This window comes from Columba livia, chromosome 1, assembly GCF_036013475.1.
Source record: "Columba livia isolate bColLiv1 breed racing homer chromosome 1, bColLiv1.pat.W.v2, whole genome shotgun sequence".
Taxonomy (NCBI): domain Eukaryota; kingdom Metazoa; phylum Chordata; class Aves; order Columbiformes; family Columbidae; genus Columba; species Columba livia.
The window spans coordinates 11,824,316-11,838,815 of record NC_088602.1 but is presented as its reverse complement, the minus strand read 5'-3'; the positions used below and the strand labels follow the sequence as shown (position 1 = coordinate 11,838,815).

At 39.2% G+C, this 14,500-nt stretch overlaps 1 protein-coding gene across 10 annotated transcripts in view; it reads right to left on the bottom strand.

The window, feature by feature from the left end:
• The window catches only part of FAT3 (FAT atypical cadherin 3), a 419,173-nt gene that overhangs the window by 124,798 nt on the left and 279,875 nt on the right, over positions 1 to 14,500 (bottom strand). For all 10 annotated transcript variants that reach the window (XM_065036403.1, XM_065036610.1, XM_065036770.1 and 7 more), the window contains exon 4: positions 8,200 to 8,261. In XM_065036403.1, the coding sequence (XP_064892475.1) occupies positions 8,200 to 8,261 (62 nt within the window). The remainder of the gene's footprint in view (positions 1 to 8,199; positions 8,262 to 14,500) is intronic.

Sequence of the window (14,500 nt, the reverse complement as noted above, 5' to 3'; positions counted from 1 at the left end):
GATGAGGTGCTTAGAGACAAGACCTGCTGCTGGATGGATGTAGGTCCCCAAAGAAAATCCTAAAAGAGGCATTTGATGCCCAGCATGAAAAAGCCGACAGCACTGTGCTTTGTGGATTTTCATTTCTTCATTTCATGACCCAGCAGTTCAGGTCAGTGATTTATGAAATCTGTAAAACAATCTCCTCCTCCTCTGCAAACTCTGGAAATATGAAATCATTCTTTAGCTAAGGCAAAGCTCTAAGCAATCAGAAATGTGATTTTTCTAATGAGACACAACAGCAGTGGTAGGAAGAAGTGTGTGAACCAAAGCCCCAGCCTCGCACAACTCTGATCTTGCCACTGCTCTTCAAAATATGAACCTGAATTAGTACTTGCAAAATCATCAGTACCTTTATATCGGGTCAAATTTTCATCTAAATGGCTAACAGGTTTTTAAACATGAATCATAAAATCTTTTGTTCCCTGCCCATTTCTAGCAGACTCAATGTCTGGTGGAATGTGATCCTGTGGACAAAAATACTTGGGGCAGTATTCCAATGAAGACGGTGAATCTGTCACTGTATACATTGATGAACTAGGAAAATCAGATCTCTTCCATGAGTTAAGGAGGGACTAAATAATAAATGAGTTGTGATTTTTTATTTTAACACCCAAATAGATTTATATAAGCTTACAATACATCTGCAGAAAGTTTACAAACTATTTGACTCATTTCTGTAATTGCTAAGGAAAACACAACAATACAAAACCCAAAGCTTTGCATATTGAGTTACAAAGATTTTTGCTTTGGGAAGTTCATTAAATATGGAGTAGACAATTGCTTTTCTTCATTACTATTGGTATCCTGAATCAATAGAATGGATTAACCAAACAAGTGTGAGATTGTTAACGCTGGATTAAAATGCTGCCATGTGAGAACTTCCATACAGGATCAGACTAGCTGGACAGTTTAAGCAGTCTCCAAGAGAGGACAGCATCAGATACTTGGATATAAATTATGCACTAATTGAGTTCTCAGTAGTGTATTTATCCTTGACGTCATATTGGTGTTAGTGTGTGCAAAACATTTTCAAGAGAAACAATCTAATCTTGAGAGAGTTAAAAGAATTAGATAAATAGTTTCTAAAAAAATTAAGACTGAAATCAACCATAAGCAGAAGGCCAAAAGCAAACAGAGCATCCTCAGGGTTGACTTAGAGTCTACAAATTCTGTGGAAATGTCATAGACATTCTTTGCACATCCAGTCTCTCAAGGCTATCGGTATTTCATTGAATATCTGCAGTGAGCTGAGGGTCACCGCTACTATTTGTTATCTGAAAAACCATTCTTGCCCCTTGCCTTCGGTACATATTATATCATCAGAATTGTATGTACATTTCCCATTGGCTACCTGAATTTAACACAGAATATTAAGGAATTTAAATATATATTTTTTTCAACTCAAACTTATTTTGTCATGTTATTATAATTTTATGAGTAGTTTTTCTTATTTAATAAGAAAACAAAATTAAAATTCCACATGCATTAAGAAAAGTGTTATTAAACTCAGTTTTCCCAATGCTTAGGCTTTGTTGTCTGTGTTAGTTCTCAATTCACTATCTAAAATAAAGTGACATCTGGGGGCTATTGAAATTTGCAATAATCAAAGAAAAGGGAGTAATCCGTAAAAACACCATGCCTTAATTATTTTGCAGTTTAAAATTCCTGTTCATATCTTTTGCACAGAGGCCACTCAGTTAACAACCAAAATAATAATATTTTCAGCAACGCACTTGATAATTTTTCATCTTATTGGATCACATTAGTTAGAGACAACAGTCTAACCGAGGAGACCACTTATCAGTGCAGACAGATGATTCACACCAGGACTTTTCCCATATTTTGCTGTGTAAGACTTCTGCCTGAATACACACGAGAAGCAGTGTGCAATGTCAAACGCAAATCTGTCTCCGAAAGAGAGTTTTAACCTCCGGTCATCTCCTGCCTTTGGAAAGTTGTTGGTGACTTCTGAAAATAGCAACTTGATGGAAAAAGAAAACAGTAATTGTGAGGGGAAGGGGAGCAAGGGCAGCCCGTGCATCTCTAGAAAGCTGGTGCAGAATAATAACTCCCGAAAGAACACAGGGCGCAGGATGGAAATGTGCAGTGTGGGATGAGTGAGCTCAGCGTGTGCCTTGTACTCCAGGAACCCGGGTCTCAATTAGATCTACCACCACACTGACCTGGCCACTCCTGCTCAAAAACTCATCGAGGGATAGTATGAGATGAATGCGACTTTTTGTTTTATCTGGAACTCTTTATTTTCACCCCTTTCTTTCCCTTTCTTTCCTGTTGTCCCTTCTTTTTTTCACCCCAACTTTCAAGTTTGATGTTCAAGTACAATGCATCGCCATTTGAAGCTGACAGCATAATATAGCTTTCATTGTCTTTTTAGAAAGTTGCCTCTACGTACTTACTCTTCTTCTAAAAATCCCTTCAGGTGTCCTTGAATAAAAAAAAACAGTTATTTTATCTCCAGCAAGCACAGCCAGTAATAACTTTTAAGCTCAAGCTGTTTACCTATTTTTTCTTTTTAATTTCCCTTGCATCATCTGATAGGCTCCAGTGTTAAAAAGGAAAAGGCATGTGCCTTTGGAACCATTTAAACCTCAGACAAAATGTTTAATCAGACACACTGCCTCGTTTTTACCCCATCACCAGCATGTCACTGAGGAAAAATGCAGCTTTCCCTGCCAAATGCGGGCAATGCTAAAGATCCATGAAACAAATGCTTACACAGATTCGTAATCCAGGATTTAAGCAATCAGTGTTCTGCAGAGCACTATTCAGCTACATAAACCCAATGAACTTCAGCTTTTGTGCTTCTCCCGTAAAAAATATACATGAGCATATTGCCACACAGCTGCCTATATTCTTCAGAAAATGCTGCGGTTTGTCACAAAGGACATCACCACCAGCACGGGCTGCAGCCTGACTGGACAGGCCCAAAAGCAAAACAAGGTGAAATCTGTTAAGTTTTTGCATGGGAGATGATGGAGGAAAAGAGGAGGATGGCAGGGAACGCAGCACCGGTCCAATGCTGAACCACCAGCACGGTGTTTGTGGGAAGAACTGAGAGGCAGAGCTATTTTAAAACGCTGCTTTTCAAGACTTGAAACGCTCTCTCCTGTAAACTGTGGCCATAAAGTTCCCACCCCCAATTTCCCCTGTGATATCCCCTACCAAATTTCAATGGAATAAAATGAGAGTCCCTCCATCAAAATTCCCCTCACAATTACCGCTTCCCATTAAATGAGTGGAAATTTGAATTCTTTTGAAGGCTACAATTACAGCAGATTATTATGCTTCCCTCTAATTACTGCATATAAATACATACCATGTAACACAGTTTATTGTACCCTGTTAGTGTACTTACAGTAAACAGAAACCAATAGGTTTCATTCAGCCCATGTATTTTGACACATCGGATTTATCAACTTATCTTCATTACAGCCCCTTGCACTGTTACTGACATCCTTCTCAGAGCTGTGCTCAAGCATCACAGCAGGAAGACCAAAAACGTTTGTATATACTGATTTTAACAGAAGTAACACACTTGAGAGTCGCTGTTCCTATTCTGATAGCACTCAGTTGGCTAAAAATTAGCTCTCCTAAGCCAACACTCTTCTACCACTTCTCCTCCTCATTAATTATGGTTCATGACTCAGACCTTGAAAGGCTAAGGCTGTTGTAACAGTATTTTTAAAAACTTTAAAAAGTTGCTTTGTAACTCTTCAAGAGATTTAAAGTTCTGACCGTGCTCATTAGCAACTATTTTTATTCTTTAGAGAGGCTTTGAATAGACAAGTTTTCCACCATAACAGATGTTAAAAGATAATTTCTGAATGAATCTACAGTTGTAAATTTAAACACAGTTTGGAGGAACAGACAGATACTATGGATACCATTCTTCAAAACTGGCTAAATGACTCAAGAGCCTGTACCACATGTGCTCATCAAGGAGAGACCGAATAGCCTCAGCACTTTAAAAGCACCAACTTATTATATACTGTTAGCAAGAGGATGAAGAGGTCACCTCTCACTACAGACAATTTATCTCTTCAATCATAAAGTTTCAAAGACCGTTGCTTGAATTGCACAATGAATCCCGCAACTCTTTTGCCTAACTCTTTTGCTAAATACAGGTCTTGCCCCAGCAATTCGCAGCAAATGGAACTCCCCAGCAGTACATGCGTTTTGCAGAGTCTTTCTGTGGTTGGAGGTGTAAGTAACCCAGCTTCTGCAGCAGTGTGTTCAGGGTGAGAAAGCAGGAGCTCAGATCCACTTTCCAGCCTGAACACCCAAGTCAACAAGCTGTAGCCTGGATTCAACAATCTTCTACTGCCAATTTGCACACGTACACTGGAGAGCAAACCAGGAGTTATTCATATTCTGGACATCTCAGAATCAGCTGGCACAACACAAGGATGCAGATCCTGCGTGAAATGGTTTATGTTTTACGCTTATTACCGGACCTCCATCGCTCCAGCAGCTGTTTGCATAAAATCACGCAGCAAAATCACAAGAGTTTGTAAAGCTGTCAGGCCAAGATTAGGAAGCATCTACAAAAAATGGGGGCAGAAAAACACAGCCAGACTACTTTCTGTGTTTTTCCATACCTCAAACTCCACCAATATTCTCCACTTCTAGCTGCTCCTTTTTAGTCAGTTCACATAATACAAGAGCACACAGAGTTAAGTGTTAACACAGAAATTATTAGAAGACAACACATACCCAGAAGAAGCAAATAAAAGAAGGAAAGAAGAGGATGATGTGTCCAATTATTGAAGGAGAATAAAGACAGATCACCTGAAACCTGTAATTGCACCTCACTGGGAAATTCATCACTACTTTCATTTACTTGCAAAACAAGCAGGTAACTCTCAGAATTACCTTTCTTGTTTCAGATGGATATCTAAATACTTCGTCTCAACTACAGAATCTTTAATAAAGTCTGTGAAATGAAAGAAATATATATTTTGGCTTGCTTCATGTGAGATAGAAATGTAATCAAGTGATCATCTTCCTCCTATTTCAGGCAGAAACATTCCATAAGCAAGAATCCACTAAAGCAAGAGACCATACTGTATGAAATCCAGTGACATCCAATTTAAATCTAAGAAGGAAAATTCTACCTGATAACAAGCGCTGAATAAGACCTGCAGCCCTGCAAGACATTACAAATGTGTCGAAAAAATTAACCCCTCAATTTGGGAGCTGAAGAAAAAAAATACCACTGACAATGCCACACTCAGTGAAAGATCTGGTAGATCTTTCTACTCCCAAAATGCCCCAAACAAAAAAAGCAAGCTCTACAAACAATGTCTCCAAAACAAAAACCAATTTCAATTATTATAAAGGGGAGCCCATTTCTGACTTTCTGATGCATCTTTTAACCCAGGGTCTAGACAAGTTTCTGTGCTCACTTTGGAACAATCTCTTTGGTGAGTGCAAGTCGTGTGACAGTGGCCTCGGGTACCATTAAGAAGTCATGAGGACACAGGTCCATACATCCAAAGAAGATAAGTAAAGGGGTAAGAAAGAAGAGACGCAGGGATGACCTGGGCTCAGTACTTACTTTGCAACAGACCTCTCATGCAGTTACAAGGGGAGTCACTTAGATTCACTTTTTCCCATGCATGGCAGCCTTAAAAATACACATCCAGTCCTTGCTGGTAACTCGTGTTTCCTCCGATACGGACAGGGACAGGTGACTCCAGAGGAGTCACTCTAAGACATCACGGGCAGTGGTGTGGAGACAAGCATTGGCACTACACACAACTACCATGACTAACATCTGCCGTCTTATTTCGCCTCATTTTCCTAACAGCTTTGGTGAAAAAGGTGGAAACACTGTTAGTAATGGAGTTTGCTCAGTAAGTACTGGCTGGTATGGGGATAGCATCCCTGTCAAATTCAGGTAGGGAAACGACAGGCTTATTAAAAATAATTAAAAAGTTGTACCTAGGAAAGGTCTGTCAGTGCCTCTCACACACGCACTGGGCAAAGGGGAACAGGGGTTGCCAGGTCGAGCACTAATCAGAGCTTTTCAAACAGAGCCAAGTTTGCTGTCTTTTACACCAGACAGACCACTGGGAGAAGGGTATGAAATGGAGCCGGAAAGGAAATACCGTACTACTGGGAGACCACGGTTGTCTCGGCAATTAAGACCTCCCCAGGGGGTTAATTACACACAGAGACAGCCAGGCGTTTCAGAAAATGTCTTCTGAATGTGCCACAAGAATGAGCACAGTTGTCCAGCCTGGGTCTGGATCCCCAGCAGATTACTCGCCCTGATCCCCGGGAAGGTGCCTCCCGAGAGGTCCATGGTTCATCAGCAGCTCAAAGGCGCGATTTGGCCATCAGGGCTGTGTCCCCAGCAGAGACCAGTTGTCCTTCCCACACGCCATTCCCAGGTGGGTTTTACAACAGTGTGGTCCTCTCCCCACTTCTCCAGGACACCCCTCCACTCCACATTCACACCCTAGGACACCAATTTCCCTCTAATGCATCTTCAGTCCTCACAATCTTACAGGTGGTTATTTTTTCGAACAAGATAAAACTCAAGGGAAGGAATATATTAACTTGTATTGATGACTAAAGCCTAATCTCTATAAGTAATTATTTTTCTTTTTACTATTAATAGTAACACTTCCCCATCTGTATGGGAATCCTCTGGCAAATGTGAATTTGGCAAGTTTTACTGAGGTCTCTGAGGCAAACATATAAATGCAAAAGAGACTTACCGACCTAAGATTCTCATCAGTATATTTCAAAATCAATGCCAATTTCATTCCGTTTGTGATCTTCTCTGACAGTATAAACTGGAAAGCTTGCAGTTATTGGAACACATGATTGCTTTACTAACTTTCCAACTTAATAAATCCTAAAAAGTGGAAAATCCTTTTATTTCCCTCCAGTTATTTATGGCCTGGAATGTGTAAGAATCTACAGTGAATTATCAAGGAAAGGAAAAAAAACCCACAAACTTGTACAGTAATAAATTAACCCTTCTCTCCCATGTTCTGCACTAACTAAAATAACCATGGAATATGCACAAGTATATTTCACTACATTTTGCTGCAAGATAGTGGTTGCATTGGGAACTATTTTGTCCAGATGTTTTTTAACTTGTATGGGTTTGAAGGGAATTTCCTAAAATATATAGTAGGAATGATTGATTATGTGGGACAACATGGTTCTTTTTTACTTGTACCAACACGAATCAAGAAGTCCTTATTTCACAAATAGGCAAGAGAACAGACTCAGTGATCTTCTACCCAAAGGGAAAAAAAACATAGCATGGTGTACAGCAATGTGACAGAAAACACATGTGGTACAACCAGTAGTTTATATCACTCCACATCCAACATATGTGAGCTACTTATGAAGAGAAACATTCATCTAAGGACTAAAGGAATGGTTTAGACACCTTATTTGGAGGGCAATTTTTAACTTGAAAATTGTCATTGATAGTCCCAGTAAGTGAAAGCTAAGAAATTACTCATCGATTCTCATGATGCAGTGAATATGAGCAAGGTTAAAGTTTGCTTTCATCCAAATTAATAGTTTGTCTGTTAGATCTGAGATCCAAAACTTTAAACACATTTAACCTCAGAGACTGAAAATCGTAACAGGGTTGGGGTGATTCCACCAATCAAAAAAACCCAACCAAGCAACCAGTCCCCCCAAAAAAAACCAAAACAACAACAACAAAAAACCAAAACATCAAGAAACCAAAGCAAAGCAAAGCAAAGCAAACCAACAAAACCAAATCAAACCATCACCACCACCAAACAGAAAACCAAAACCAACCAAAACCCCCCACAAACAAAACACAAAACCAAAACCAACCCCTTTTTCTCTGGATATTCTAAACTTCTGTCACAAATAAAATGTAAGGCCTACAATAAAAGATTCAACCGAAGCAGATTAGAGGTGGAAAACAAGTGTTGTGCGAATTTGTTCATTTTTGTCCTGTGCTTGTAAATCACAAAATGTATTATTTCTTCTGTATAATCAGGCAATTCCCAGCTCTGTGCGAGTCTGTCATACACTGAAAGAAAGGAGAATACCACTCTCCTAGAAAAGAAAGAAGGTATTTTAAACTGCAAAAAACACTTAACCTTTTAACATATATGTTCCGCTTAATCTTACCTCCAAAAAATGCTCTGCTTGCTGTTCCCGATCCAATTTTCTTGATGTTGTTGTAATCAGACCTGTGAAAAAAGGATTATATTTGATTGTCAATATCTGTTGAAAAAAATATCTCTGTCGACCAGAAGAAATATATTCATTTTTCAAACACTCAAAGGGAAAAAATCTATTTGAAGCTATATCAGACACAGATTTCTTGACATCTGTCAAGCATTTTCTTTCTCAATGCAGCCATCATGACTTTCTGACTAACAATGAATCTTTAAAGAAAAATGCTGTGAGAAAAGTAACTGAAAAATGGTTAGCTGTGTATCTACAGTTAACATCCTACATTTATTACAGTGAATAAAAAAACTTACTGAAGAATCACTATTTGTCTTATGATTAAGTGCTTCAACGAATCATTTGCATTTGACTGAAACCCTTCTGTAAAAAAACTCATTAAAGATCTCAGAGTTCTCAAACAATTAATGGGATAGGATGCTGATTACTTCCATGCCAAGAATACTTGACAAAGGAGGTTATTTCTGTAATAACTACTTGTATACATAATGATTTCCAAATGTAATCATTCTAATGCATTAAAGGTTTTGTACTACAATTTCATCAATTTGTTCCATGCTCAAATTGAGCATTTAAAATAAAATACCCTTTTACATGAAGATGATCAAGATTTTTTTAAGCAAGGTACTTTCACAAATTATTAACCTCTTGTGAGACTTAAACCAAGGAAAGAAAATGAAACAGTTCCAAAGTTCCCTCAAAAAAGCAGTGCATATCTTCTATGAACATAGCTTAGTTCTTTATTTTGTTCTCACTAGAGATTTAAAGGGAGATTTGAGTTTGCCCTCGTACAAAACCTTTCTTTGGTTAGGAAAATGAATCAGGTTTGTTTTGTGAATAGATTCTGACGAGCATAAAGGAACCAATTGTTCCTAGAGATAAAGCTTGTTTTGGAGACAATGCCAGTGAACAAAGTCATTCTCAAGATTTCGTCATCTCTAAGATTACCAAGGAAGACGAGAAAATAAATTCTCCCTGGATACCTTATTGTACTTATTTATTTAATCAGACCAGCCGAAGATCTAAATACAAATCCATGATGACGCTAAATTATTTAAAACAACCATCAGCAACATCTGATATCTACGTAACACCTCCAGTCCGAGATGACTTCTATAGCTATAGCTCCTCACACTCTTTCTTCTCCTTGGAGGAATCACTTTATCTTTTTTGGTGAGGAATGGGGAAATACTACTTGAAGTAACGAGATGAAATGAACAAAGGAAAGGCCACTCTGCTTTCAATATTTCAGACTCATTTCAAGATCTATTAGACCATAGCAGTGACACCCAAGGGGAAGTCTCAGAAGCCTGAGCGGGTCATTGCAATTACATGGAAGAACCTGGTGCTGTCAAAAGGCTGAAAAAAACAAAATAACCACTATTGATTGAGTTGAGCAATTTTAAGTATTCAAAACAGTTATGTGATATGGGAGACAGCTACTCACTGCACGAGTTTAAACAGATATGAGAGTATGGCTGACAAACTGATGTCATTCACACAAGATCCCCCCATGTCTAGAGAGAACACAGAGATACAGGGAAGAAGTTCCTGAGAGCAGTTCAGCCCCAATAAATGGATAAAGTAAAAATTTCAGACTTGAAATATCCCTGTTCAACACATGCATGGTCACTATGGATATTTACCAAGCACAATCTAACCACAGTAAGGAACATGATCATTTTTATATTGTCTTCCACTTGCTTCCCTCCTAATGTACCACCACAAACTCCACTTACTTTCTTCTTAAACAATAAATACCTAGCTGCAAATTAAAGGTCTCTGTCCTCATCATCTTCTTCAGGCAGACAAATCCACTTTGCTTTGGAAGACCAAAATCTAACATCTGAAACTAAAAAATCACTAACAGAATGAATAATACTTTTCTTACATTGGTAAAACTAAAACTACTACTAGTACTACCACTGGTCCTCCACACAAAACTACTGTTAGCACTAAAGGGTTCGTTGGTTTTAATTTTTTTTTTCCTTTTTTCAGCCTAGAACTTTTTGGACTGCAATAATAGCCAGAGTGCCTTCAGACCTGAATTTCCTTCAAAAAGACGTGTATCAATACATGGCAAGTCTCTAAGACAGAACTGCCTATACTTTAAATGTAGAGGATCTTAACAGACTTAGCACCCAGACTCAACAGCTGGTCCTAAAGGGCAGGTAACCAGACGATCACCATCAGTTCTGCAGACCTGATCCTGAGGTATGGTGCTAACACAACTAGTTGTTTTTGCTTTAAAGACAGCTCTGCATACAGCTGCCAGTTCTCGGCAGTTTCATTAGGTTGTTACAATACTCTATAGAAATAATCGGTCATTTGTGCGTGAAGCTGTGGAGCCTCTAGTTTGCATTCCTGTTCTCTGAAGGACTCTCCCATCCAACACCGCTGGTGGCCCCACTGCAGTCTCCTGGCTGCTCAATTCCATAGGAATTCTTGAAGTCATAGATAGTTCACACTACACAACACTACTGCTTAAAATATGACTATACATAAAATCAGATCTCAACTACCTGACATAAATACTTATTTAATTATAGTTAAGTATTAGTAAGGATGCAAAACTCATCCTTTCATATTATAAAAACGTATTTCAACGAATTCTGTTTAAGACCAATCATCAAAACTGAAAAAAAAGGAGTATGTTCCAGTTATGTTTAAGAACACCCACAGCTTTACCACCTTGCACTTGACCTTGTTGCACTTCATGAGGTTCGCATGGCACCACCTCTGGAGCTTGTCCAGGTCCCTCTGGATGGCATCCTGTCCCTCAGGTGTGTCAACCACATCACTCAGCTTGGTGTCATCCACAAACTTGCACAGGGTACTTAAAAGTACTCTGTGCCATAGGCACATAATAGTAACAGCTAGCAGGATGTAGAACTTTATTTTCAAGATAGAGGGGAAACTGAGAGAAACTTGGCTTTGCACAATATAATATATCCCAGTTTTAGTTCTTCTCTAACTTTATTAAATTGTCATACTCTGTTAGGGTGTAATGGCATTATCTAAAAAATATAACTCACAGAGAAAAAATAAAACCAAAGAAATTACGTTATGCTTCACTGCTGGTTATGATATAAAATCACAGGGGCACAGTGACAAAAAATGACCTTTTATTTTTTCCTAGCTTCAATATGTGCTGTAGCTCTTCTAGATACAGCCATATGGACAGCGGTCCAAAGCCAGTTGGGAAATATAGCACGCACTTCTCACAGAATAGTCAAAAACACTAACAAGCTTCAAAAGTCATAGCACACCTCTCAAATGGTTTCTCTCAAATTTCCAAGGAAACATCATAGTCCTGCAAAGGGCAGGAGATATTTATAACTGTGATGATTCTTTAACAGCATCCATGAAGAGGAAAACTGGATCCAATATAAAAGTTATTTACAATAAAACCATCAGGTCACAAACAAGATTATGTGATTCTCTTCCCAGTACTTCATACTTTTCTTTGACTTTCTGAGTTAAAGCATCTCACTGTGCATTGTGGCACATCTGCTTCTCAGGCCATATAAATGAACTGTTTTGTGAAGCTCTGAAACATTTCTTGACCCAGTGTTTCAGCTTGGAGAAAACTATATGATCTTATACAACTTCTTTTTCTACAATATCTGTTACTTTTGCTATTGGAGTACTTTCCCCAAGCTGAACAATTATCCATCTACTCCCATTACACAGTTCAGAAATGCTGGAAGTGAATAAGCTCACCCCACACAACATGTCCCATTATACTGAAGGACACGGTGACAAGTCCCAACTGACGCCAACTGGGAAACATCATTCCAACACTCCTCTGTACACTGGGTAGGATCATCCTCCTCCCCTGCATCATTCACTCTAAAAGGAAACTCAGTATGTGGATGGAGAAGAAGCAGCAGTGTCCTTCAGCCCAGTCCAGATGGGAGAACCAGAGATTTGGGGTCAGCAACAAGGCAGACCTGCCTTACAGCTTCGGTAGAGCAACAGTGACACGGAAGAAAGAACACAACCAAAAATAAGAAATCCTGACACTTTAACAAATACATAAGCCCATACAATCTTCAGCCAACACATCATCCTGAAAACAAATCACTGGTTATTAGGGCTCAGACGCGTGATCAAAACATTTGAGAAACACTTAACACCAATGACTGGGATAATGCTTTTAGCACATCACAGATGCAAAGTGAAAAAAAAGAAGAAGGTTCAGTGAAAGAGATCGAACCCCATGATTTACTTCCCATTTGCAATGAATGAAGCATGCAGTTACTGAAGTGCAATGAGGAAATATTACGTATAAGAAAACAGTAACCTGATCATACGTTTGATGTCTTAGAATTAACACCAGGTATGTGTGTGAATGCATGTGTGTGCTTGTCTGTGTGTGTTTATAAATGATTGAAGATGACATAAAATCAAGAAGTTATGAATTCAACAGTATGACTAATGCTTCAGAATTCTTTTTTGTAGAGAACTGCATCTTTATTCATAATAAAACCAGTAAACCTGAAAGAGAGATGTGTAGCCTGTTGGTTCTTTTGTGTCAGCTAAGGTACACTTTCTTATTCAAAAGTGGTATAATGTTCTGAGTCTTTTATGATATATTGTATTTTGTAACAGTAGTTCTCCTTGGAAGCTTAACCATGTGGTTATGCTAAATGTCTATATCCGAGGAATATCCAAAAGTACACATCGCTCTCTGATGATATGCAGGCAACAGGCTCAATCTAGTGCAAGTCCACGGCAATCAAAGAAGCTCTGTAAATTTATGCTAGCTTAGAATCTCTCTCATATGTAATCTTTGCATTTTTATTTTTAGTCAAGAATACTTGAAAAAGCACAGACATTTCTTAACTTATTTAACATAAACAAAGCAAGGCAAACAAATTTATATTCAAATGTAATTTGAGGCCAATATCTTTCATTTCAAAGAGTTCAGTATATATATTCCATTTGCATACCCAAGTTATTCCTTCCTCAGGAGGCTGTGATACTGCCATGCAATCCTATCAGAGCTCCAAAATTTAATTTGAATTCTGACATTTCTGACAATCTTTACCAAAGTTTGCTTTGTACACTACTGGAAGTATAAATATATTTTATAGGATGGCCTAAAGCTAACAGAGATATTTATGTTCACAGATATTTTTAATTATTAACTTGACAAGAAATGCGGGAAAATGTACAGAGTAAAAGTAAATAGCGACTTTTCAAATCTTAGGTGAATTTGATGCTGATCAAAGTGAAGGAGACAAAGGTGATGAAAGTAATGCCAGAACTGCACTAGCCTGAATTGTCACCTGAGGATCATGTATTTATTGGACAACACTATTTCATAAATTACATAAAATATCAACAAGTCTGTCTGAGTAGACTATGCACATAAACATTAATTTATGCGCTGTAAAAGTTCACAGAATCACAGAACGTCAGGGATTGGAAGGGACCTCAAAAGCTCATCCAGTCCAATCCCCCTGCTGGAGCAGGAACACCCAGATGAGGTTACACAGGAAGGTGTCCAGGCGGGTTTTGAATGTCTCCAGTGTAGGAGACTCCACAACCCCGCTGGGCAGCCTGTTCCAGTGTCTGTCACCCTCACTGAGAAGAAGTTTCTTATCAAATTTAAAGGGAACCTCCTATGTTCTAGTTTGAACCCATTACCCCTTGTCCTACCATTGGCTGTCACCGAGAAGAGCCTGGCTCCAGCCTCGTGACACTCACCCTTTATATATTTGTAAACACCTCTCAATCTCCTCTTCTCCAAGCTCAGGAGCCCCAGCTCCCTCAGCCTTTCCTCATAAGGGAGATGCTCCACTCCCTTCATCATCTTCGTTGCCCTGCGCTGGACTCTCCAGCAGTTCCCTGTCCTTCTGGAACTGAGGGGCCCAGAACTGGGCACAATATTCCAGGTGTGGTCTCACCAGGGCAGAGTAGAGAGGAAGGAGAACCTCTCTCGACCTACTAACCACCCCCCTTCTAATACACCCCAGGATGCCATTGGCCTTCCTGGCCACAAGGGCACAGTGCTGGCTCATGGCCATCCTGCTGTCCACCAGGACCCCCAAGTCCCTTTCCCCTACACTGCTCTCTAATAGGTCATTCCCCAACTTATACTGGAACCTGGGGTTGTTCCTGCCCAGATGCAAGACTCTACACTTTCCCTTGTTTTATTTCATTGAATTTTTCCCTGCCCAACTCTCCAGCCTGTCCAGGTCTCTGGATGGCAGCACAGCCTTCTGGCGTG